Genomic DNA, 27745 nt, shown 5'->3' with positions numbered 1-27745 from the left:
TCGCAGGAAGGAGGAACACCTCCTGCACTTGCACAGAAAGGTAGAGTGGGGAGGAGTGTTGGGTGTGATTGAACAGTGGGCCACGGTATCAGGGAAGAAATTATCGCATTGAAATGTTGAAAGAAAATACGGTATTTTTGATGCAGGTATCATGTTGCAGGTAGCAGACAGGATGGAAGATGATCCACTGAACGTGAAGGCTGGTAGGGTGGAATGTGAGAAAACACCAATCTCTGGCTGTACTGGATCAGTTCCCCGCTCTTGCCTGAATGGAAAACTTCAACTTTGCCTTCAATTTCCATCCTTTCCTTCCCAAAGTTCACCATGGGCTTCCTCAACTACTGTATCTACATTCCTCTAGTAAGAAGTCTCACAACACCAGGTTAAAGTCCAACAGGTTTATTTGGAATCATATATAGACAGAGACTAATTGCAAGATGATTGGAATGCGAGTCTTTACAGGTACAGACAATGTGAGTGGAGAGGGGGATAATCACAGCTTAAAGAGGTGTGAATAGACAATGTCTTCACTTTCAACAACCAGTTCTTCATCTAGACACAGGGAACAGCCATGGAGACCACATTTGCACCTCAATACGCCAACATCTTCGTGCACAAGTTCGAACAAGACCTCTTCACCGCACAGGACCTTCAACCGATGCTATACATTAGATAAATCGATTACATTTTTTTCCTTTGGACTCACGGTGAAGAATGACTGAAACAACTACATGATAACATCAACAAGTTCCATCCCACCATCAGACTCACCATGGAATACTCTCCAAAATCGGTTGCATTCTTGGATACAAGCATTAAATAGAATTAAATTAGAATTAAGAATTAAAAAGAATTAAAATAGAATTAAATTAGAATTAAGTAGAAATCATTTCTATGATTTCTACTTAATTCTACAAGCCCACGGATAACCTCAGGATGCTCCACTTCTCCAGCTTCCACCCTAAACACGTTAAAGAAGCCATCCCCTATGGACAAGCCCTCCCCATACACAGGATATGCTCAGATGAGGAGGAATGCAACGGACACCTACAGATGCTGAAAGATGCCCTAAGAACGGGATATGGCGTTCGACTCATCGATCGACAGTTCTGACGCACCACAGCGAAAAACCACTCCAACCTCCTCAGAAGACAAACACAGGCCACGACTGACAGAGTACCCTTCGTCGTCCAGTACTTCTCTGGAGCGGAGAAGCTACAACATCTTCTTCAGAGCCTTCAACATCATTGATGAAGATGAACATCTTGCCAAGGCCATCCCCCTACTTGCCTACAACCGCACAACCTCATACAGACCATTATTCGCAGAAAAGTACCCAGCCTTCAGAACAGCGACCACAACAGATGAAAGACACGGTACAACAATCGCCAGGCAAGTGTTCCCTTCCTGTCGGGGAACACTTCACCAGTCAAGGGCATTCAGCCTCCTATCTTTGGGTAAGTGTTCTCCAAGGCAGCCTTCAAGACACACAACACAGAATCGCTGAGAAGAAACTGATAGCCAGGTTCCCCACGCGTGAGGACGGTCTCAACTGGGATCTTGGGTTCATGTCACACTATATGTAACCCACACCACTTGGCTTGGACTTGCAAAATCCTATTAACTGTCCTGGCTTGAGACAATTCACACCTCTTTAACCTGTGATTATCCTTCTTTCCACTCGCATCGTCTGTACTTGTAAAGACTTGATTACCTTCCAACCATTATCTTGCAATTGAGTCTCTATATATGCCGTGTTTTTGAACCCATCTCTCCACTCACCTGATGAAGAAGCAGCACTCCGAAAACGCGTGATACCAAATAAACCTGTTGAACTTTAACTGGGTGTTGTGAGACTTCTTACTGTGCCCAGCCCAGTCCAACGCTGGCATCTCCACATCAGACATTTCTCTAGGTCAGCTATTCATTATAACCCTACTGAATCGCACCTACCTCGAGTACCTTTCCTTTCACCCCACTCGTATTCCATTCTCTACTTTTTAAAATTTTCACTCCAGTCTTAAAGTTACAAAGCCACTGCTCAAAATGGACTGGGAAAACCCAAATCCATTCCTTGCTTGCTCCAAAAACCAAAGTCAAAATCCAATTGAATCTAATTTAAGGTCCCCTTGAGAGTGTCAAAATTCAAACCAAGATATGGCATTGCACCCCATCTTGGGTTTGATCTTAGTCAAAGGCTGAATTTTATTTTGTGCTTCTGTTTTGAACATAGACAGGAGCAATAGGAATCCACTCAGTCCTTTTGAGCCTGTCAACCAGGAAGACCATCGTACTGCACTATCTCAATCTCTGTTTTAATATGCTTAAACTGATCATTTAGAGCTAACTGAAGTGGAGAATTTTTAAGATTCACGATAAAGTGAAACAATTTCTCCTCTTGGTCCTTACACTAAGGCTGTAATCCCTCATTCTAGATTCCAGCCAGGGGTAAACAATCTCTGAACACCGAACCTATCCAAGTCCCTGAAGAATTTTGTATATTCATTGAGATCACGGTTTATTCTTCTAAACTGCAGAGAATATCAGCTTAGGCTGCTCATTCCCTCCATGCCTGGAACTCTTCAGTACACCTTTACTGCACCCACCCCTGCTCTTCTAGGGAATGGGTGGCACGGTGGCATAGTGGTTAGCACTGCTGTCTCACAGCGCCAGGGACTGGGTTCAATTCCAGCCTTGGGTGACTGTGTGGAGTTTGCATGTTCTCCCCGTGTCTGCATGGACTTTTTCCAGGTGCTCCGGTTTCCTCCCACTCCAAAAATGTGTAGGTTAGGCTGATTGGCCATGCTAAGTTAACCCTTAGTGTCAGAGGGATTGACAAGAATAAATATGTTGGGTCAAGGGAATACGTGGGATTGTGCAGACTTGATGGGCCAACTAGCCTCCTCCTGCACTGTAGGGATTCTACAATTCCATATCATTCCTTTAACCTTACACAGAATAAAAGTAAAATACTGTGAATTCTGGAATCGGAAACAAAAACAGAAATTACTGGAAAATCTCAACAGCTCTGACAGCATCTATGGAGAGAGAATAGCGCCAACATTTCGAATCTGGATGACCCTTCATCAGAGCCAATAGCAAAGAAAATCAGAAGAGATTTATACTACGAGGGTGGGGGAAATGTAAATGAAGAAGAAAGCTGAGAAAAGTGGTAAGTGTCCATTAAGTGATCAGAATGCGATGTGTGAATAGCAGAACAGAGGTACAGACTGCAAAGGAGTGCCTGTGGAATGTGGCAGTTGGCCTGAAAAGGGGGCGGGGGTGGGTGTCTGGGACCAAGATGGAGATCGAGAATGGAGAAGTGGAAAAATAGAAGTGAGAACGAGGGATGATAAAAATGGATGAATGAGATGAAAAGAAATGAAAAAAAAAAGTGGAAGTGGGGTGAAGATGGTGGGGAGAGTTGATGCTCTGAAGTTGTTGAACTCAATGTTCAGTCGGGAAGGCTGTAAAGTGCACAATCGGAAGATGAGGTGTTGTTCTTCCAGTTTGTATTGGGGTTCACTAAGACATTGCAAAAAGCCAAGGTCGGACATGTGGACAGGAGTAGGGTGGTATGTTGGAGTGGCAAGTGACAGGAAGATCTGGGTCCTGCTTGCGGTCGGACCAAAGGTGTTCTGCAAAGCGGTCACCCAGTCTGCGTTTGGTCTCTGATGTAGAGAACTTTGGTCTAGCCTCACTAATGACCTGTATAGTTGCTGTCAATGTCTTTACTTTCATACTCCAATCATTTTATATGAAAGGCCAACATTACTTTTGCTTTTCTAGTTGTTTGTTGAACCTAGAAGTTCACTTTCTTTCTCATGTACAAGAACACCCAGCTTCACTCTGAATATCAATATTTCCAAGTCTCATCATTTGCTCTGAAATCATCATAGTTTCAAAACGTCAACTCTATTTTCTCTCTTCACAGATGCTGCCAGATCTGCTTTTCCAGCATTTCGTTGTTTCTTAGTCTCTTGCCATTTAAATATTTCACTTCATTTTCTAAAATGGTTATTGTCACACTTATCTGCATCACATTCCATCTGCCACATTCTTGCCAACTCTCAACTCGCCTATAATTCCTTTGCACCTCCTCACATCTTACGTTCCCACCCAACTTTGTCGAGTCAGAAAACTTGGCATTGCACTGCCCCTCCATGAATAATTTAGATTGTAAATAGTTGAAGCCTAAGCACCGATCCTTGCAGTTCCCCATTTGTTACAGCTTGCCAATGCTCAAGGCGGCCCATTTATTCCAATTCTTTTGTTAACCAATCTTCGACAACATATTACCCCCAATTCCGTAAGCCTGACTTGTAATAATTTCATGTGGCAGCTTACTGAAAATCCAGAAGACACATCCATTAATTCCTCATGTCTAAAAACGCTCTAATAGATTTATCAAACGCTATTACACTTGCATAATTTAAGTGTTGTTACTATATCCCTAATGCTGGATTCTGGCACAGTGCCTACTACTGATGCCAGCCTATTCTTTTCTGTTTTTCCTCCCCTCCTTTTTTTGCTTAGCAGGGTTCTATTTGCTATCTCGGTTTAACATTTTTGCCATTTCCTTATTTTTCCATTAGCCTTTGTCTCAAAAGTCACAAGTTTGTGTTGCCAAAAATTCACGGCTTGGGCTGCACATCAATTTACTAAAACAGTCAAATGTCCAAACTTGATCTGCATGAAGAAAATAGACACCTGACCTAGTTTATGGTATTTTAAAGCACATAACATTAACGTTATTGTGCTTTTGCTAGGCTTTGCATTGCATTTTATCCATAATGATGCAGTTTTTATAGTAATAGAAAATGGTTATTGGGAGGAAAGGTCAAATTACATTAGTACATATAACTGATCTAGATTTCTGAAGTGTTTCCTTTGTACAAGGTAACATGAATATATTAGTCAGCAATGACTGAACCCATTGAACACTTAGGGATTTCACTGCTAGAACATGCAGCTGAGGTTAAATGAAAGCACTGTACAATAATGAAAGCTGTTTACATCAAACACTATTGTTTAGTTTGAGAGCAATCTTCAGTGCAGTTGTACAAGCTCACCAAACACACACCTCCCTGGATGATTCCAAAACATAACTTCTTTACTTCCGTGTACGGTGAATTCCATTTCACATAGCTTAATGAACTTCATTTTTCCAGCTATTAGGAGCAACACCCTTTTTGGGAGGGTAAAAAAGGGGAAGTGAAGGAATTGTTGAAAGGTGACAACAATTAAACACTATGCAGAAGGCTTTAGTTCAGCAGGGAAAGCAAAATATAATTTATTTTCAAAAATATTGTTTCCTTGAATACACGGTCCATCATTTTTTCTTAAAGATGCTCCACCAATAGTTGAAAGTTCAAAAATGAATCTAAAATTCAGAGACGTGCCAGAACTCTGTCATAGACAATTTGTTGACTTGTTTTCAAATCTTGATCCCAAGGAACCTTGCAGTGTTCAGTACATCGTCTCTTATCAGGTAACAGCCACACAGCCGACGGTATCCAGTAAATGCATCACGACCATGCAGGACTCTCCAATTATCAACAAATAAAACCTATATTAGAAACAAGTAGTCATTAAAATGTTACAATTTCAGGGCGTGAACCAGTTTTGACTTCCTTGTACGGAGCAGCCACTGCAAAATAATTTAATCAGCATTGTTCTTCTCATCTCATTGTTTTAAAAGAAAGATGCAGAAAATTGTTCAAAATCCAAAAACAACTTTAGAATATAGTTCACAGGTATCTGACATTTAGTCAGTTATACATACATAAGCTGACTACACATTGCAATCTGCATGAGGCAGAGACAGACAATGAAAATTGTCTGTCTCTGCCTCTTCTTAGCAGTGTAGAGGATCAGAAGGACCTTGGGGTCCGGGTCCATAGGACTCTTCTTAGTTCTGTTGTCTGTCTCTGCCTCTTCTTAGCAGTGTAGAGGATCAGAAGGACCTTGGGGTCCGGGTCCATAGGACTCTTAAATCGGCCTCGCAGGTGGAGGATGCGGTCAAGAAGGCGTATGGCGTACTAGCCTTCATTAATCGAGGGATTGAGTTTAGGAGTCGGGAGATAATGCTGCAGCTTTATAGGACCCTGGTTAGACCCCACTTGGAGTACTGCGCGCAGTTCTGGTCACCTCATTACAGGAAAGATGTTGAAGCCATTGAAAGGGTGCAGAGGAGATTTACAAGGATGTTGCCTGGATTGGGGGGCATGCCTTATGAGGATAGGTTGAGGGAGCTTGGTCTCTTCTCCCTGGAGAGACGAAGGATGAGAGGTGACCTGATAGAGGTTTACAAGATGTTGAGGGGTCTGGATAGGGTGGACTCTCAGAGGCTATTTCCAAGGGCTGAAATGGTTGCTACGAGAGGACACAGGTTTAAGGTGCTGGGGGGTAGGTACAGGGGGGATGTCAGGGGTAAGTTTTTCACTCAGAGGGTGGTGGGTGAGTGGAATCGGCTGACGTCGGTGGTGGTGGAGGCAAACTCGTTGGGGTCTTTTAAGAGACTTCTGGATGAGTACATGGGATTTAATGGGATTGAGGGCTATAGATAGGCCTAGAGGTGGGGATGTGATCGGCGCAACTTGTGGGCCGAAGGGCCTGTTTGTGCTGTGGCTTTCTATGTTCTATGAAAATGGACAGTAGGTAAAATAACTTCCATGGATTAATTGCTGAATAGGCAATTCCAGAATTACATAGAGCAGACAGCAACACAAATAACAAAGTGCCATTGAAGTGCAACACAGCAGCACCTCAAGTAGCTCTATATCAATTTTTAAATAGCTACAATAGTAAAGGAGTTGGAGTTTTAAAAAAGTCAACCATTAAACTGGAGTAAATGAACCTTTACATTTAGATGAAGAAAGTTTGACATGCTGATTTTTTTTCTAAAATGGCTATTAATGAATGCAACACAAGTACAACCCTTAGACATAAAGAAAATGGGAGGTGGGTACGAACTGCATAGTGACAAACTTAAAAGGACAGAAGGCATAAAACAGTTTGCTACAACATAGCCTATAATACAAGTGCTGAGCTAGAACATTCATTTTAAACTTTAAAAGTTACAATTAAACAATCTGCAAATGACATTCATTACATATTAAGCATAAAATTTCATACTCAATATGCTGTATCTAGGGTCAGTGGACCCTTCATTGGAACATGCCCCCTTTTACCGCTTCTAGAGATGGGTGTTCAATTTAGGTAATGCCCAGGAGAACCCTCATTCATCAGAAACTATCCTAATTACACAAATTTTGTATCTCTAATACAAGTAACCCTGACCTGAATCCTGCAGTGTGTCATTTAAAGTTTAGAATTAATGGACAGTGATGCCATTAAATTAGTGGATTGAAAACATTTACCCAATTGTTCTGATGTGTGACGGGGGTGGGTTGTTTGGAATTATCCATTATCCAAATGTATTATTCTACTACAGAATGCATAATGACACAAAGCTGTAAAGTTGTGAGGACATCGAAGGTATTATGTATCCTACATCAAGAGACAGTAGACAAGCTGGGCCGTTACTATAATTCCAGGTATAAATGGATCTTGCATTGACAAACTAACTCTCACGATCCTCTTGGAGATGACCATATTTTAAAGTTGAGCAGTTAGAAACAAATTTGTTTTACATTAGGAAACAGTTCTGCTGATTCGAGCAAGTGAATATATTAACTTGATAGCCATGTAGCACCAGTATAATTGCAATGCAGACAAAGGTCAAGAGAAGAGATTTGTAACAACATTTTGGAACCTACACAACTCCCAAGTTCTGTTCTCTTACCTTTCCAGGTTTGAGTTTCACCCAGATTTCATTCTCTGGCTTCCTGAGTTCTGTTGTAAGAGCTCTGTGTGCAACATACCATTGGCGGACAACATCATGAGGTACTGTGCTTATAACAGTTCTGTCATAATTGTTATACCTGTAGACAAAATAGTCAGACAGATGTTGCTAAATACAGCAAGATTTTAAAAGTTGAAGCTCTTGTTAGAGAAAAATCATGGAGTCATTTGATAACATTTCAGGTTACAAAAAGAGATAGGACAGTGTAGATAGAAAACAGATGCTCTTTAATTAAGGAATCTAAAAAGCAATCAAAATGAATCTGGTTGCAATAAAATGAGAGATACAGGATTATATAGAAAATCTAGAGCTGAGCGGGTAAACCTTTTGTTAATTAACACATTGAAGGTTTGAGGATACATTGGTGGGAGCTAATGATCCACTGACCATGTTAACATTTAAGAATGTTAGATAGCCTATTGGAGAAAAAGCTAAAGTAATACAGACGCAAGATGAGTAGGTAGAATTAGGATTTCTGCTCATGGAGGATATCCAGCAACACGGAAATGTCTGAATTCCATGTTACAACTTCTCTAAAGCTAAAAGCAGATTCTCTCAAACCATCTTATGGGGGGAAAGAAAGCAACAAGCCACATTGTCCAAAACGTTTCATGGGAAAGGGAGACAGAAAGAAAAAAAACAAAGGCAGTTCAAATATTTAAAAAGAGTATTTTGAAGTCAGTTGTGAAACTTAAACTGGAATACAGTTCATCCCAGTCTCAACCATACTTTAGATTAATTTACAGCAATCCTTAAAATGGTTATTATATTTGTCCACTGAACTATAGGTCCAAAGTTCACCTAGAGAGGAGTAAAAGATGTTGAGGAAAGTTGGACGCTTCTCCGTACTGAACATTGTACATAATGCTCAGAGGACAGAAAAGACAATATCTGCTGCTTGCTCTCACCTGATCAGATACAATTCATTATTCCATGGATAAACATTCAAAACTGGTCCAATTCCAATCATGTGATTGTGGCATCCTCCTACATTCTCTATATATTCATGTTTTATTGGTACTTTAGTAAGAACTTCAAAGTTATGTGGATTTTCTTTTCGTATATTTTCTGCAGCATTAAACCCATCCTGCAACAGAGTTCTTCCACCAGTTCCATCATGCCTCAAACAATGGAACAACTGGACACTGTTTAAAGAAAAATCAGTGGTATGAAAGACATAACAAAACTACAAACTAATTAAGGGCCTTATTGGACCCCATTAAAAATCAGAAGTAAAACAAAGAAATGTTTGGCTTCTTCTCATCTTGAGAACACAGATTTACCCATCCCACAACATTCTTCAATTCTATACTGAATCTGGGAATACCATGGTGATTTCCAGTTTCATGGGTACTTTGTGCAAAGGCAATTCAATTATGAGTCTTGGCCTCAAGTTTCAGATGGGCATTCAATACCATCTCTGTCCAACATTGATAGACAGAGTTTGAGTTAGGTCAATTTTTCCCTTTCTATTCTTCCGTTGAATCCCAGCTAGGGTATCAAATCTATCTATCTCGGAGATGAGCAAATATTACAATACTTTACAGGATTTGAATATGACATTTTCACATTAGAGCTTTAAATTTCACATCAACTTAACAATGGCTATCTCACCCCTTTTAAAGCAAAATTGGAATTAAGTGACAAAAGATTTGAGTGTGCATTTTGGCTGTTTTCTCCCCTTGAAGAAAAAGAGTACAAGTGGACTGTTAAACCTTAAGATTGGGGTCAACGGAAATATAACTCACCTGCCTTAAAATCTTAGCTGGGGAATGGCAGAACTGAGTAATGAAATTGAAAAGGAGAAAACACCTAGTAATTTTACATTGACAAGAAATACACATACCCACATGGTTCCTGAAAATAAGTTGTGTCTATATGCCGATCCAGTGCCACTTTTGTGTAAGCAGTGTCACCACGAGAGAAGTCTGAAGTAAAATCCCACATTCGGCCAAAAATAGACTCTCTACAGCAACAGAAAAGCCAATTAACACCATGTCAAAGTATACTTGGGTTTTAAAGCTCATATTTGATTTATTGTCACATGTATTAACATAGTGACAATAATTTCTTGCGCTATACAGACAAAACATACCGTTCATGGAGAGGGAAACGAGAGAGTGCAGAATGTAGTGTTACAGACATAGTTATGGTGTAGAGAAAGATCAACTTAATGCAAGGTAAGTCCATTCAAAAGTCTGACAGCAGCAGGGAAGAAGCAGTTCTTGAGTCGGTTGGTACGTGACCTCAGACTTTTGTATCTTTTTCCCGAAGGAAAGTGGGAGACAGAATATCCAGGATGCGTGGGCCTTAATTATGTTGGCTGCTTTGTTGAGGCAGTGGAAAGTGTAGACAGAGACAATGGATGGGGGCTGGTTTGCGTGATGGATTGGGCTACATTCACGACCTTTTGTAGTTCCTTGCGGTGTTGGGCAGAGCAGGAGCCATACCAAGCTGTGATACAACCAGAAAGAATGCTTACTATGGTGTATCCGTAAATGTTGGAGAGAGTCGTAGCAGACATGCCAAATTTCCTTAGTCTTCTGAGAAAGTAGAGGCGATGGTGGGCTTTCTTAACTATAGTGTCGGTATGGGGGGACCAGGACAGGTTGTTGGTGATCTGGACACCTAAAAACTTGAAGTTCTCGACCCTTTCTACATATTTGTCCACTTTCAGGAATTGAAAATGACCACTAGTTGTTTGCCTTTTGAAAACTGAGCATAACTGAACGCCTTCATCACTTGAAAACCAGGTTTTCCATAGGAGATAGATAATATAGCTTTCTTTTAAAAAAAACTGGTAGCATAATGCAAAAATCTAAGGGTAATGACTGTTGCTGAACTGGCTAGATCTTTAAGATCACTGAGATGGTGTCTCTGTGTCTAATCAATATCCTCATTTAATTCAGATATTTCTGAAGTTATGGTCTTGAAATGCAACATTAATTTTAAAATGGAATTGGTTCAAGCAAGTTAATTTAAAAATTATGCTAAAAATAAGATATAACACAACTGCTCATTGCTTAGGATGAAGTACAGCCAGAGTTTCGGGATAAATCATTAAACAATGCACAATGAGTGAAGGATTGATGATAGGAGAAGCTTCAAACCATCAACAATTGAGTGGAACCCTCCAGCGAACCAATTCACATCACCCTATAACCCTCCCCATTCCTGCTGTGTAAAATAAAGAACCAGCAAAACAAATATGCTTCTGAAATAGAGAAAATAACACAACCAGAAGACACCAGAGTACAGCAAGTAGCATAAGCATTAAAGACAACATTACAGGCTAACATACTCATTGGTTTTGAAATCTTTTAGCCACTTAGTTAATAGCAACATACTGTCATTTTTATGGGGAAGTTAATGAGGCAAGTTAAGAATTCCTATTACACACAATTTAAATGCAGGAACTATTTAAACAAATCTTCTACAGCTTGTCTTGTGGGTAGAAGTGTAAATAACTGCACTTGTACTTTTCTGTATAATCATAGGTATACGGTTAGCATGAAGAAACAGATTGACTTGGTACTTTCACATTCCTATTCAATATGGCTCTAAGTCAACTGAATAGTAATGCTCTCTGGAAAAACTACCCAATAACAATATAGAAAAGACCACATTGATCTCCATATTGGATTATGCATAATCTAGTATGAATTTTAAAAAACTATTCACCTCTAACCACTTCAGAGTTAAAACATCAAGTTGTAGATGATAATTTTTCAGCTACACATCAAGATTTTTCCTCACATTCTGACTGTTTGTTTCGGTCTATACTCCAAATGGTGATTAATCCTACTCTGGTAAATTGAGAGGTAGTCTTCCCAAACCAAATACTAACAGCGTAATATGGCTATAGAGAAAACAAATAGGGTTTTAGTTGCATAGCTAAGACTATTACATATAAAATACAAACTATTGTACTTGAGGACTTTGGTACATTCACCTTTGGGAACATGTCCAGTTTTTGTATGGATTTGCTCATCTTTTTAAAAAAAACTAGAGTTTCTACAAGCCATCAGTAATTCATTTAGATCTAAAAGGGATATTAAAAAACAGAACAGTGGGACAATCAAGCTTATTCCCTACAATTCCCATGCTTTTTGCGAACTTCATGACGCTTCAAATGTCCTGGTTAATCACACGTGCAGGAAGCGCCTCAAAATAAAGCTTGCAGCTGGAGTCATGGTGGGAATGCAGCAGGCTGAGAATTTCCTGGAGCACATGCTGCGGAATGTGCTCAGTTCACAGCTGGAGAGCTGAGGAAGATCATAAGTGACTGGTCGTTCAGCAGGGTAGGAGGAGGAAAGCAAGGCAGGAATCCTCAAGGAGTATGGCATTAAAATTACTTCTCTCAGAGGGTAGCGGATCTGTAGAATTCTTTAGAGGGCTGTAGAAGCTGGGTCATTAAGTCTATTCAAGGCTGAGATGGACAAATTTTTAATCAGTAAGGGAATCAAGATATGAAGACAAGATGGGAAAGTGGAGTTGAGCATTATCAGATCAGTCATGATCTTATCGAATGGCAAGCAGACTTGATGGGCTAAATGGCCCACTTCTGCCCTTATGTCCTATGGTCTTATGATTCTAGTGCTGAATATCAGTGAGGATAACAGCACTCGAGTAGTGAAGTTTAGAGCACATGACGTGACTTAAGAAATATTCAGGTGGAAGGGTTTCACATTTCTGGGGCATTGGGACTAGTTTGGGACAGGAGGGATTTGTTCAAACTCGATGTGATGGGCCTTGACAGAGCTAGGAGCATCGTCCTCACAGGAAGTATGCTGATATTGTGGCAGGAGTGTTTAAACTAATTTAGCAGGGGGACAATAATGAGAGGAGAAGCAATGTGTGGTATGGCGGCACAGTGGTTAGCACTACTGCCTCATAACACCAAAGACCCAGGTTCGATTCCCGACTTTGATCACTGTCTGTGGAGTCTGCACGCTCTCCCCATGTCTGCATGGGTTTCGGCCGGGTGCTCTGGTTTCCTCCCACAGTCCAAAAGACGTGCTGGTTAGGTGTATTGGCTATGCTAAACTCTCCCTCAGTGTACCTGAACAGGTGCCAGAGTGTAGCGAGCAGTGGTTTTGACAGTAACTTCATTGCAGTGTTAATGTAAGCCTATTTGTGCACTAATAATTTAAGTTTAAGTGTACAGAAAATACTACCCGTTAAATGTTCAGGAATAGAAATTAGATCAGACTGGTGCAAAAAGGCCCGAGACAGCTTTGGATACATGTACACAAATGCTTGAGAGTGTGGTAAGTAAGTTTGGTGAGCTGTAGACACAAGTCAGCACATGGGACTATAACACAACGGCAAAAACAGAGACCTGGCTCAAATGAATCCATTGTTATGAGGTATTCAGGAATGATAGAGAAAAGGGCATGGATTGATAGCAGTGGATTGATCAAACTAATTCTAACACTGGAAACGGATGGTGTAGTTGACATAACGTTAACAGCGAGCATTAAGTGAACTAAAACAAACTGCAAAATAGTCAACAGGCCACTAGGGTTAATTAGGCAGGAAGAAAAAAAAGGAGGGAGGGCATGAAAAATACTAAATGAATACTTCATATTTTTCTTCACTAAAGATGATACTGCCAATATAGCAGTAAGGAGCAAGTAGTATGATATTTGATAAGATAAAAATAAAGAGACAGTATTTTTAAAAAATCACCAGTCTTCAAAAAAAAACTTGTCACTTGACCAGATGAGATACTTCCGAGGTTTACTGAGGGAAGGGTGGGTGGGAACTGCAAGGCTTTGGCCATAATTTTCCAATCCACCTAGGAAATGGAGGTGCTGTCAGAGGGCTAGAGAATAGCTTATCTTTAAAAAGGGAGAAACCTGACATCTACAAGTCTGTTAGACAAATATAAAGAAAACAAAAAATTAATTGGTCAATGAATGAACTTCAACATGAATTTGTTAAGGAACTTTAATTGATTTCTTTGATTAAAGAAATGGACAGGGTTGACAAAGGTAATGCAGTTGATATTTGTCCAAAAGTCCAAAAAGGCATTTAACAAAGTACTCCATAATCAAGCGGTTAGCAAAATTAGAGTCCATTCGATTAAGAGAGACAGACTATGGGAGAATGGATACAAAAATTGCAAAGGGGAAAGAAAGGATAGAATTGGTGAATGGTTGGTTGTTTTTCAGGCTGAAGTATATAGCGACATTCCACAGGGGTCAGTACTAGGATCATTCCTTTTGTTAATATGCATTAATAACCTGGACTACAATATACTGGGTGTAATTTTGAAGTTTGCACACGTTACAAACCATGATAAAATAGGAGGATGGTAACCAACTTCAGGATCACAAAATCTGGTAAAGTAGCAAGATGACATTTCCCAGAAGTGTGAGGTGGTCAGATAAATGGAGAGGGGCAATATAAACTAAATTATACTATCATAAAGGGGGTGCAGAGAGAGAGACTTGGGGGTGTATCTACACAAACCTTGGGTGACAGGACAGGTTGAGAAGGCTGTTAAAGTAAATACAATTCTTGGTTTGATTAACAGAGGCATGTGATACAATTGGAAGTTTTGCCAAAACTTGAACACAAGGAACCACAGGACACAGATTTACAGTAACTGGCAAAAGAATTTTAAGCATTAGCTGGTGTTTATGATAAATTTTGGGCATCACAGTTATAGGAGGATATCTAAACCCTGGAAAGGGTGCAGAAAAGATTTATGGTACCAGGGATCAGGGTCTTCAGTTATGTTGGGACCGGAGAAAGAGGCTGTTCTCCTTAGAACAAAGATGATTCAGGAGAGATTTATTAGGGTGTTCAAAATCATGAAAATGGCATGAGTCAGTAACCAGAAGACACAAATTTACAGTAATTGGCAAAAGAACCAATTAAAAGTCACTTAAAGCATCTTTTACAAATTACAATCCGAAATCTAATATTATTCCACTTACCTACAAAATTACCACAATAGTATCTTGATACATTAATCTGCAAGTTTAGTATATTTCACATTATTGGAGGGGTAACAGTACACTATGTTACAATACACTTTGCTGTGTAAATACATATTTCATTGTAAATTTTAAATTTAAGATAAATATGAGAAAGCATGGTCTGGATAGTTTATCAGTTAGGCCTGGATTTGCAAATGGTGGCAAGAGGTGACCTAGGGTTATCCTGACCTCTCTGAATATCTCTTGGAGGGGGGCTGCTGTCTGTAGGCATCTCAGAAGAGTTGAAGTCTGGGTCTGGAACAATTTGGAGAAGGTAGAAGGAGAATCTATCAGGAGCTGGGGATGAGGAGCAAATAGCGACCAGGAATCAAGATTGTTTGATTTGGAGTCACTAAGCAATGATAGCAAGGCTCAGGCTGGGAAGTCTGTAATTGTGAGGTGTTGAAGGAGCGTTGGCAGGTTCAACTGGTTGGATGGAAGGGCTGTTAAGAAATCTTACATTTCAGAAAATAGCAAGATCAAGGAAAATCAAAAGTGAATTTGAAAACCGTGGCACATCTTGGTTTTCCCAGAGAAAGAGCGAGGGGAGAAATAAAGGGACCCTCGGATCCTATATTGGGGAATGCTTGGATGGAAATAAAAGTAGAGCAGGGACTGTTCTGTTGAGATGTGTGTGTTTAGAGTACAAGTGTTTATTAAATATAGCATTGTTAATAATGCATGCCTTAACTCTTGTACAATAAAGCTTTTGTTTGAAATGTGTAATTTTATGGTATAATTCTGTTAAAACCTGGGAATTTAAATTTCTTTGTTTTTTTTTAAAAGTGTCTCTACCAAAATCTTAACAGATGTTTTAATATAACTTGAGAGTAGACAACACGTGGTCTCTCTCAATATCCAGTATATTAAAATAGACTTAAACGATGTCAAAAAGAGATCATATAAAAAATATCCTGGTCAGTTCAGAATTTAAAGCTTTAATACCAACTGCCAAGGAATCCTCACTATCTAAAAGAAAATCTCACCTGATCAAACCAATCCGTAAAGCTACAGATTCCGTTGCCTCAACACTCACAGGGACTTCATCAATAAAAGCAATGCCATAAAGGAGGAAAGTTTCCAAAAATATTTTTAGTTCTTCATCAGACTCCATCACAGAATTGTAAGTGACATGAGGCATTTGAGTTTCTTTATAAACAGCAGCATCCCAAAGGACCCGACTTTGAACCATCTGCTTCTGACCTTCAAAAGAATATTTTGCCAACCATGACAATGCATACTTGGTCATGTGATTATCTGGCCCTGTAAATGAAACAGAGAGACTGAAATGATAAGAAAAAAATCATGCTAAGCATGCTCAAAGACTTTTATTACAAACCAGCATTAAAGGTAACAAATTAAAGGTCTCCAAATGCTTTAAATATTGGCCTTATTGAATAAAAGACTATATATGCACATAAAGGAGTAAGTAACTTACAGGTTATGTAGATTGTGTCATTATCTGAACGTATTTTTGCTGGCTTGATGGCCAAATCCACCTGAGCTGTATCCAAGCTTCGCTGATTTGTCTTTGGGTTGTAACACGATGCAGAGCGGCAATGATCCCGGAGCCAAACATAATCTAAACGCATCACCATGTCAGAAAACTTCAATTCTGGAACGGCAACAGCATTTTAGTTCTTTAATTTTTAAGTAGTTGACAAGACATGGACTTTAGGTATCTTCAATCAGATAAAAGTCTAATAAATGCAAGGTTATAGGGAAGAGAATGGAGAAGACGACAAAAAATGCTAAGGGGCATTAGTATTTAAGAACATAGAACATAGAACATTACAGCGCAGAACAGGCCCTTCGGCCCACGATGTTGCACCGACCAGTTAAAAAAAAAAACTGTGACCCTCCAACCTAAACCAATTTCTTTTCGTCCATGAACCTATCTACGGATCTCTTAAACGCCCCCAAACTAGGCGCATTTACTACTGATGCTGGCAGGGCATTCCAATCCCTCACCACCCTCTGGGTAAAGAACCTACCCCTGACATCGGTTCTATAACTACCCCCCCTCAATTTAAAGCCATGCCCCCTCGTGCTGGATTTCTCCATCAGAGGAAAAAGGCTATCACTATCCACCCTATCTAAACCTCTAATCATCTTATATGTTTCAATAAGATCCCCTCTTAGCCGCCGCCTTTCCAGCGAAAACAATCCCAAATCCCTCAGCCTCTCCTCATAGGATCTCCCCTCCATACCAGGCAACATCCTGGTAAACCTCCTCTGCACCCTCTCCAAAGCCTCCACATCCTTCCTGTAATGTGGGGACCAGAACTGCACACAGTACTCCAAGTGCGGCCGCACCAGAGTTGTGTACAGTTGCAACATAACGCTACGACTCCTAAATTCAATCCCCCTACCAATAAACGCCAAGACACCATATGCCTTCTTAACAACCTTATCTACTTGATTCCCAACTTTCAGGGATCTATGCACACATACACCTAGATCCCTCTGCTCCTCCACACTATTCAAAGTCCTCCCGTTAGCCCTATACTCAACACATCTGTTATTCCTACCAAAGTGAATTACCTCACACTTCTCCGCATTAAACTCCATTTAATTGGCACTACCCACACAACTCAAATGCGGGTGAACTAAATTTTGTTAGCTGGCCTGAAACTTTCAAATTTTAAGTTAATTATCTCACTTCACAAACCAAAGCTTACTTTTTAGTCCATATATTCAGAGCAAAACACAGCATCAAAAAATTGGAGCTGCGGAGTTGTGTATGTGCTCAAGAGTGAGGTCATGAATAAAGTTTCAGAGATACCAATGATATTCTTCTCATTTTCAGAAAAACATTGACAGTTTAGGAATGTACAATATAACACAACTAAACAAATGGGTAAATATTCCAAATGAATTTATGCTTATAACATGTCATTTAGTAATACAGAACTTGAGTATTACTGTAAAAATTCATTTTGTTGAAGCTCATTATCTTGCACTCATCCAAACAATCGCAAGAATGCCAAAGTCAAGGGAATAACTTAATACCGTATCAGAAGAGTGACAACTGGTTGGCAGATGAACTCAGATTGGCAAAGGTGTTGCCATACAGAATGCACCCGTTAATGGTGACCAACAGTTAACTGCCAAGCATTTTTTGAAAATTTAAACCAGGCTGCTTGACTGTGGTCAGAGCATTGCCCCAAGGAATAAACCAGCAAATGGCTATCACTTATTTTGTTTGTTTGAAACTGGCGCAGTGTGTACATGTTCTTTCTATTGTAAATGACAGAGTCCTGTGTATTCATATATGTAACTTCCAGTACACGCAAATGTGCCATACTGTGAACCCAAATTACAATTTTAAATAGTTTGTCGGTGTTATTTTTAGCACACTCAGGATTATTTAGTAAATAAGAACAGAGACCACCAGAAAAGCTCAGCAGGTCTACCAGCATCTCAGGAGAGAAACAAAGTATTTTTTGGCGTCCTCTGTTCTTGTTTCAGAATCCAACATCTGCAGTATTTTGCCATCGAGGAAATGTTGTCCGATCATAGAATCATATCCAAGTTGGACACTGTTTTGAGTTTTGTTAGCATAGGCTGGTTGGGTACAGTCTGTACCTTGGCCATTGTGAAGAGCAGAAGGGACATGCTGTTTGATATGATCCACCAGTCTTTGGGACATACAGCCTACATACCTAGAGCATTGTAACAATTATGCTGACAAGGCACGGTAGCACAGTGGTTAGCACTGCTGCTTCATAGCTCCAGGGACCTGGGTTCGATTCCCGGCTTGGGTCACTGTCTGTGTGGAGTTTGCACATTCTCCTCGTGTCTGCGTGGGTTTCCTCCGGGTGCTCCGGTTTCCTCCCACAGTCCAAAGATGTGCGGGGTAGGTTGATTGGCCATGCTAAAATTGTCCCTTAGTGTCCTGGGATGCGTAGATTAGAGGGATTAGCGGGTAAAATATGTAGGGATATGGGGGTATGGCCTGGGTGGGATTGTGGTCGGTGCAGACTCGATGGGCCGAATGGCCTCTTTCTGTACTGTAGGGATTCTATGTTCTATATTCTAAGGTTGTCACTCGAGCTTGCCGTGTGGTACATTTGCGTATAGTAGAAGCTACTGTATTAAGACACAGGGCTTTGTTCTTTACAGACAGAAAGAATATGTACACACATTGCGGCTCTTTCAGCTAAACAAAGCAAGTGATAGCCATTTGCTGGTTCATTCCTCAGGGCATATGCCATGACGAGACTCAAGCTGCCCGGTTTAAATTTCCTAACAATGCTTAGCCACTAACTGTATCACCATTAACTGATGCATTCTCCTTGGCAAAGCCTCTACCACCACAGTCCATGTGCAAACAAATTATACTGTATGCAAAGAGAGTGCTAAAGTTGCTGTTTCCCTTCCTGCAATTGTCCTGAGTGTAAGATGAAAAGCTTTGATAAACTTTCTTTCTTTAACAATATTCAAGTTGTGTTATTTATGCAGCTACAGATTCAGGTGGATCAGAAATCAAGATGGTTACCTCAGCAATAAGAGTCAATAATGTGTGAGGATACTGTGCCTTTAAGAAGTATCTTGGAGGCATGTATCTTGCGCAGGATTTTTCTTTAAAAAACAATCTATTCTAACTGGTGTCGCTGCATCTGTAACCCGCATTGTGTTATTACTGCAGCAGCATAATTGCTAGAATGTTTGTTTTAATCTGGACTAATGCTTTCTGTTATTTTATTGATTTCCCCTGGGGTTTTGCAGAGTGTGACTTGATTAGGTTGACTGACAGGAAAATCAGGTGACTGGCTAGAGCTAGGTTTACACAGAGAACTCAAGTTCAGTCTGCTGTTAAGGATATTTAGAGAGGATTCTTTCTCTGTCTCTCAAGTTTGGAATCTGCCAGGAAATAAATTTATTTCCCTATGATACTACTGTTTGGGGATGAATCGCTCTCTGGAGGTTGCTGTATGAGAATTAGAAGACAAGATGTGGAGACAAGACAGGTGTCTGTCTTGTTCTCTGTCCGGAGATGTTAAAAGGCTGGAAATCTAGCATCCATGCGAGCATGTTTGTTTTTGGTGCTAACTGGTTCTGACAAAGAGATTTATACCTATGGGACAAGTTAGTAAATTGGAACTGTAGAGATTGCTCGTCAAGAATTATACTGTCGTGTTTAACTACTTTAATTGATAAAAGTTATGCTAATTCTTGTTATATTTTAACTGCGTTCTTACAAACAGCACAATGGTTAGCATTGCTGCCTCACAGCGACAAGGACCTGGGTTCAGTTCTGGCCTCGGAGTTTGCACATTCCCCCCACAGTCCAAAGATGTGTGGTTTTTGGGGTTGGCCAGGCGCAATTGCTCCTTAGTGTCAGGGAGATTAGTAGGGTAAATACATGGGGCTATGGGGACAAGGCCTGGGTGGAATTGTTGCCGATGTAGGCTTGATGGCCCGAATGGCCTCTTTCTGCACTGTAGGGACCTATGAATAAAGTTTGTTTTGATAAAAACTTCCTCGTAGGTCAATTGAATCATACTGGCGTGAAACACCTTACGCTCACCCCAATGTCAAAATCAAAAGAAAAAGTTAGGGTTTAGGCTAACTTCACAATATACCTTGGAGTGAGAACTGGTCCCTAACAAACACAAACTCCAGCTTTGCAAATACTGGGAACTTTGTTTACCTACATTCGGTGAAGACTTTTGAGTTGCTCATTTGACCCAATCAGAAAACTGACTTTCTTCTATCAACAGGTATAATGTGCCACCTTACACATGGTATGCAACAACAGCTGTATCTATGAAATTTAATTATAACAGGCAAAGTTTTTGCTTTGCTGTGGTAAAAAGCAGAGGAAAGCTTTAAGTGTACTTTCTTGGATAATCATCGAGTCCCGACAAAAGATTAAAGCATCACTACCATTCCCACTCAGCCAGAGTAACTCCCATAACTTTATCATGGAGACTTTAAATTTCTGAATGCTAGGTCAGATATAGTCCTCACTTATTAATAAAGCAAATCTTGAGCAAGTTACAAATTGAAAATCTCTCATGTAGACACATGAATTAAGTTTAAACTAAATATTGCAACATGATAGAGTTTTTTGAGTGTTTTTAAGAAAATATATAAACTGTTTAAATCAAATGACAAAGATACCAATTAGTATAAACATTCCCACACTAATTCTCGTATCCAAATTCAATGCGGAATATCTAGTCTTACCCAAGTGTTGGTCATGCATCAACCACGAACAGTTCAAGGATTCTGAAACACCTTGTTTATACCGTCTTGCAGTTACTGAAGGTAGAAGCTTCCTTATTCGACATTGCCATGGTCCCTGTCTTTGAATGTCAGCCTTCAGCAAATTCTGTACACTGACGCTTAGATGCTGCAAGCGGTTCCAAGACATCTGAGAAAGCAAAACAGAAACTTTCACCTCAGAGAATGAAATTCATGCCTCCAAAATTATTCAAGCTACTTGTATACATGTATTATTGCATTAAGTTCCCTCCACCTTACCCCAAGTGATGAAAGCATATGCATGTTCAGACATCTGTCAGCTTCTGAACTGCTGGTGAAATCTCCACTAGAAGAACTGATTGTATTGGCAACTCCTCTAATATTGAAATATCAGCTTCTCACTTGTTGCAATAAAGAATTAATTTCACAGGCCAATAAAATACAAGACTATCACCTCCAGCTAGAAACACAGAAAATTCGAGGCCAGTCTATCAAGTCTGCACCACCCAAAAAGGTTATCCAGTCTAATCTCACTTCCCAGCTCTTTGTCAATAGGTCTGTAGATTACGGCATTTTATGTTTAAATTCTGAGTGTTGTTGCCTCTATCGCCCTTTCTCACAGTTCCAGACCCCCACCAGCCTTTGAATGGAACAATTTCTCCTCAATTCCCCTGTTGTTGTTCTGCCAATTTATTTAAACCTATGATGTATCTGCTAAAGGGAAATAGGTCCTTCCTTTTCAGGCCCCTCAATTTTCTGCACTCAAATCTCCTCTCAGCTACCTGGTTTCAAAGAAAACAGCACCAGCTTATCCAATCTTTCTTTGACTAAAATTCTCCATTCCTGGCAGCATCCTTGTAAATCTCCTCGTCACATCCTTCCAGCAACGCAGTGACCCAGAACTGTTCACAGTACATTAGCTACTGTCTAATTGATGTTTTATACAATTCTAGCATAATCTGTACTCTTGGTTTTGTTGTCTATTTATTCTGTTACCTTCAGTGATCTATGGGCATACACTTCTGCACTTCAGTATTCTACCATTTATTGTATAATCCCTTGTCTTGTTTGTACTCCTCAATGCATTCACACATCTCCAGATTGCCACTTTTCTCCCCAGGTCATTAAAAGCTTCTTATAGTCAAGAGCTCTCTTCCTATCAGCCACAAAGCCAATTATTGTAACACCGTCAAACTTCTGAAATATAATCATTGACATATACCAAGAGCAGCAAGGGACCCAATATTGAACGCTGCTGAGATAACCTTCAAGTCACAAAAAAGCAGGTGACCATTACCCTTGGCTTTTTCCCACTTTCTCTTGGATCCCAGTATTTTCAGTTTTCTGACCAATCTACCATTTTAGACCTCATCAAGAGCCTTGCTGAAGTCCACATGGACTTCGCTGAATATGCTGCATTCATTGACCTGTTTTATACCACCTCAAAGTCAGTCAAATTGTCAGACACCATCTTCCCTCAACAAATCCATGCCTTTCGAAACAATGATTCAGTCTGTATTTCAGAACTTTTTTTTCCCCAATAATTCGCCCATCGCCAGGTTTAGGCTGACTGGTCTATGATCACTCAGCCTGTTTCTTCCTAATTTTTAAAATGATAATGTTAACAACTCCACCTCTGGCACCATGCCTATACAGTAAGAAGTTTAACAACACCAGGTTAAAGTCCAACAGGTTTATTTGGTAGCAAAAGCCACACAAGCTTTCGAGGCTCTAAGCCCCTTCTTCAGGTGAGTGGGAATTCTGTTCACAAACAGAATTTATAAAGACACAGACTCAATTTACATGAATAATGGTTGGAATGCGAATACTTACAACTAATCCAGTCTTTAAGAAACAAAACAATGGGAGTGGAGAGAGCATCAAGACAGGCTAAAAAGATGTGTATTGTCTCCAGACAAGACAGCCAGTGAAACTCTGCAGGTCCACGCAACTGTGGGAGTTACAAATATTGTGACATGAACCCAATATCCCGGTTGAGGCCATACTTGTGTGTGCGGAACTTGGCTATCAGTTTCTGCTCAGCGACTCTGCGCTGTCGTGTGTCGCGAAGGCCGCCTTGGAGAACGCTTACCCGAATATCAGAGGCCGAATGCCCGTGACCATAATTCCAACCATTATTCATGTAAATTGAGTCTGTGTCTTTATAAATTCTGTTTGTGAACAGAATTCCCACTCACCTGAAGAAGGGGCTTAGAGCCTCGAAAGCTTGTGTGGCTTTTGCTACCAAATAAACCTGTTGGACTTTAACCTGGTGTTGTTAAACTTCTTACTGTGTTTACCCCAGTCCAACGCCGGCATCTCCACATCATGACTACCATGCCTATAGCCAGCAGGGAATGTTATTTATTCTCTTGCTTCACTTAGCAGCAAGGGATACATTCCATCCAGGTCTGATGATTTGTCCTATTTTCAAGAATGCTAAACATATTAATATTTCCTCCAGCATTGTTTGTCCCATCCAATATTTCACACTTTTCCCGAGCTACAATTTTTGATCTGGATGTGTGTGTTGCTCTTGTTCTTTGTTCAGTAGGTCTCACAAAGAAGTTCTGAGACTTGTATGGTTGAACATTAAAGGGTTTATTGATAGCACATAACTATGCACAGGTTATAGCCCAAGCAATGAGCTAACTCCATGGTTGCTTCTGCCGGGGTCTCTATCTAGTCCACAACTGACTCTGGTCTCAAGTCATGTGTCTCTTTATATCAAACTGTGGGTGGTACATTTCCCAGTGCACATTAACCTTTGCAATGCCAGATAGCCTCATAGTTCAGGTCAAACACTAGAAACAAATATTTAAATTGTAACTGTGCAATTGCAGTTATGCTGAAATTGGATCCTAGCGAAACAAGAATGGCCCCCGTCCAAAAATACTCTGGCAAAATACCTCAATAGTCTGACAGATTATAAACTGACCTCAAAAATTACAATCAGAAGGATTATTTAATATCAGACTGTTACTTTATTCTTTCTCCTCCTTTCCTCTCCACCCCTGTTGTGCCAACATTGATAGTTGAGCAATCTACTGACCTTGACTATTATGACATAAGGAAAGCTAACATTAATTCATCTGCAGTCAATAGTCCAGATGACCCATTAGAAAGCAGGTTTAAAAATTAAACAAACGCACCTCTCACTGTGGACGAATCCTTTTTTGATTTAGCTTCACTTAGTGAAGCCACAAACCATGCATAAGTTTTTACATTTTAAAAAGTGGCCCAGAATAAGGCTTTCCCATACAAAAGACCAAGAACGGTTACCTTCAATTACATTAGACATGTCAGCGCCCATAGTCATTATTACTGGTCTTTTATAGCATATTTTATTTCGCCTATCACTTCAAAGAGAAAAATAAAACCATTAATGAGTATAAATCATGGCTCGACAACTTCAAGATTCAATTTTCATAAAAGATCCTCTGGGCACCTCTCTAATGTCAACTCCTAAGTTGGGGGCAGCACAGTGGCTAGCACTGCTGCCTCAGAGCACCAGGGACCCAGGTTCGATTCCTGGCTTCAGTCACTACTGTACTTCTTATACACCTTCGACTGTGTGGCCAAATTCCCCTCCAATTCGATTTTCAAGTTTGCTGACACCACCACCGTAGTGGGTCAGATCTCAAACAATGACGAGACAGAGTACAGGAATGAGACAGAGAATTTGGTGAACTGATGCGGCAACAATAATCTCTCCCTCAATGTCTGCAAAACAAAGGAGATTGTCGTCAACCTCAGGAAGCGTAAAGGAGAACATGCCCCTGTCTACATCAACGGGGATGAAGTAGAAAGGGTCAAGAGCTTCAAGTTTTTAGGTGTCCAGATCACCTATCCTGGTCCCCCCATGCCGACACTACAGTTAAGAAAGCCCACCAACGCCTCTACTTTCTCAGAAGACTAAGGAAATTTGGCATGTCAGCTACGACTCTCACCAACTTTTACAGATGCATCACAGAAAGCATTCTTTCTGGTTGCATCACAGCTTGGTATGGCTCCTGCACTGCCCAAGACCGCAAGGAACTACAAAAGGTCGTGAATGTAGCCCAATCCATCACGCAAACCAGCCTCCCATCCATTGACTCGGTCTACACTTTCCACTGCCTTGGCAAAGCAGCCAGCATAGTTAAGGACCCCACGCACCCTGGGTATTCTCTCTTCCACCTTCTTCCTTCGCAAAAAAGATACAAAGGTCTGAGGCCACGTACCAACTGACTCAAGAACAGCTTCTTCCCTGCTGCTGTCAGACTTTTGAATGGACTTACCTTGCATTAAGTTGAACTTTCTCTACACCCTAGCTATGACTGTAACACTAAATTCTGCACTCTCATTTCCTTCTCTATGAACAGCATGCTTTGTCTGTATAGTACGCAAGAAACAATACTTTTCACTGCATGTTAATACATGCGACAATAATAAATCAAATCAATCTGAAAGACATGCTGGTTAAGTGCATCGAACACAAACAGGCACCGAAATGTGGCGACTCAGGGAATTTCGCAGTAACTTCATTGCAGTGTTAATGTAAGCTTTACTTGTAATTAATAATGAATAAACTTGAATTAAAAATCCAGCAATATAGAAAGCAGATTTCGCTGGTGTGGTGATATTACCTCTAGCAACACTATAAAAGCAGAATTACAAACAACACTATTTGCAAGAACGAAAAGAGTCAGTCTCGCGCACTGATGTTCCAAGTCAGGGTAAAGTTTCTCTAACTGGGGACAGAAGCCTGCAGAGTGGCGGGGCCCCTGTGGGGGTCAGGGCTGAGAACACCAATCCTTACCCCAGCTCCTCAAGCCGCTAAAATTAAAACACCCACCGTACTCCGAACACAAAAAGGTTTCTTGAAGGGAAAAAAATCAACCGCCTCCAACACATTACCGTCAACAACTCCCCGCGGTGGGCCGGCTGCCAGAGACCAGCCCTGCTCCCATACCCCGCCCTGGAAACACCACCGCCAGGCCTCCAGCACCGCGCATGCGCGATCTACCCCAGTCCAGCAACTCCCCTCTAGAGCTGTCAATCAAACCCCGCCCCCCCCAACTCCCTGGAGCTGTCAATCAAACCCCGGACCCATCCCCCAACTCCCCGGAGCTGTCAATCAAACCCCGGACCCACCCCCTGTTCCCAGGAGTTGTCAATCAAGCCCCGGACCCACCCCTCAACTCCCCGGAGCTGTCAATCAAGCCCCGGACCCACCCCCCAACTCCCCGGAGCTGTCAATCAAACCCCGGGGCCACCCCCCAACTCCCCGGAGCTGTCAATCAAGCCCCGGACCCACCCCGGGCTCCCTGGAGCCGTCAATCAAACCCCGGACCCAACCCCCAACTCCCCGGAGCTGTCAATCAAACCCCGGCCCCTCCCACCGCTCCCTGGAGCTGTCAATCAAACCCCGGACCCACCTCGGGCTCCCTGGAGCCGTCAATCAAACCCTGGGCCCCTCCCACCGCTCCCTGGAGCTGTCAATCAAACTCTGGGCCCCTCCCACCGCTCCCTGGAGCTGTCAATCAAACCCTGGGCCCCTCCCACCGCTCCCTGGAGCTGTCAATCAAACCCTGGCCCACCCCCCCCTGCACCCTTCAATGTGGCAAGAAAGATTTCAGCTCGATAAAGGCAAAATACTGCGAATGCTGGAATCTGAAACAAAAACAGAAAGTGCTGGAAAAACTCAGCAGGTTTGACAGCATTTGTGGAGAGAGAGTAGACACAGTAAGAAGTCTCACAACACCAGGTTAAAGTCCAACAGGTTTATTTGGTAGCAAAAGCCACTAGCTTTCGGAACAGGCTGTCCCTTCGTCAGGTGGAGTGGAGAAATGCTCACAAACAGGGCATACAGAGACACAAACTCAATTTACAGAATAATGATTGGAATGCAGTCTTTACAGATAATCAAGTCTTAAAGGTACAAACAATGTGAGTGGAGGGAGCATTAAGCACAGGTTAAAGAGATGTGTATTGTCTTCAGACAGGGCAGCCAGTGAGATTCTGCACGTCCAGACAAGTTGTGGGGGTTACAGATAGTGTGACATGAATCCAAGATCCCGGTTGAGGCCGTCCTCATGTGTGCGGAACTTGGCTATCAGTTTCTGCTCAGCGACTCTGCGCTGTCGTGTGTCATGAAGGCTGCCTTGGAGAACGCTTACCTGAAGATCAGAGGCCGAATGCTCGTGACCACTGAAGTGCTCCCCAACAGGAAGAGAACACTCTTGCCTGGTGATTGTCGAGCGGTTGTCGTAGCGTCTGCATGGTTTCCCCAATGTACCATGCCTCGGGACATCCTTTCCTGCAGCGTATCAGGTAGACAATTGAGTTTGTTTCTCTGTATGCCCTGTTTGTGAGCATTTCTCCACTCCGCCTGACGAAGGGACAGCCTGTTCCGAAAGCTAATGGCATTTGCTACCAAATAAACCTGTTGGACTTTAACCTGGTGTTGTTAAACTTCTTAATGTGTTTACCCCAGTCCAACGCCGGTATCTCCACATCGAGAGAAAGAAGAGCCAATGTTTTGAGTCTGGATTGACCCTTCATCAGAGCCCTCGAAATGGGCAGTTACTATTTCCACTGATTTATTTGAAATCCACCTCCCCCAACACACATGTATTATGTATATTAACTGCAACTTGTGTTTATGGTCAATTGTTGAAGGTAGCAACATATG

The 27745-nt window shown here is 41.2% G+C and overlaps 1 protein-coding gene across 4 annotated transcripts; it reads right to left on the bottom strand.

Annotated features, from left to right (window-relative positions):
* tmlhe (trimethyllysine hydroxylase, epsilon) lies at positions 1-26099 on the bottom strand. Of its 4 annotated transcripts, none has more exons than XM_078211609.1 (8): positions 25969-26099; positions 21052-21238; positions 16295-16471; positions 15843-16119; positions 9714-9833; positions 8776-9012; positions 7808-7946; positions 1-5569 (listed from the first exon to the last, which is right to left on the bottom strand). In XM_078211609.1, the coding sequence occupies exons 2-8, from the start codon at positions 21236-21238 to the stop codon at positions 5438-5440; spliced, it is 1269 nt and encodes a 422-aa protein (XP_078067735.1). In that variant the 5' UTR covers positions 25969-26099; the 3' UTR covers positions 1-5437. The 4 variants fall into 4 exon arrangements, with proteins under 4 accessions (XP_078067735.1, XP_078067736.1, XP_078067737.1 ...); XM_078211610.1 differs by having other exon boundaries at positions 25907-26047; XM_078211611.1 differs by having other exon boundaries at positions 25871-25978.
* Positions 26100-27745: the final 1646 nt, after the last annotated feature.

The sequence above is a fragment of the Mustelus asterias genome, chromosome 4 (genome assembly GCF_964213995.1).
Source record: "Mustelus asterias chromosome 4, sMusAst1.hap1.1, whole genome shotgun sequence".
Lineage (NCBI taxonomy): Eukaryota > Metazoa > Chordata > Chondrichthyes > Carcharhiniformes > Triakidae > Mustelus > Mustelus asterias.
This window is presented reverse-complemented; position numbering and strand designations above follow the sequence as displayed.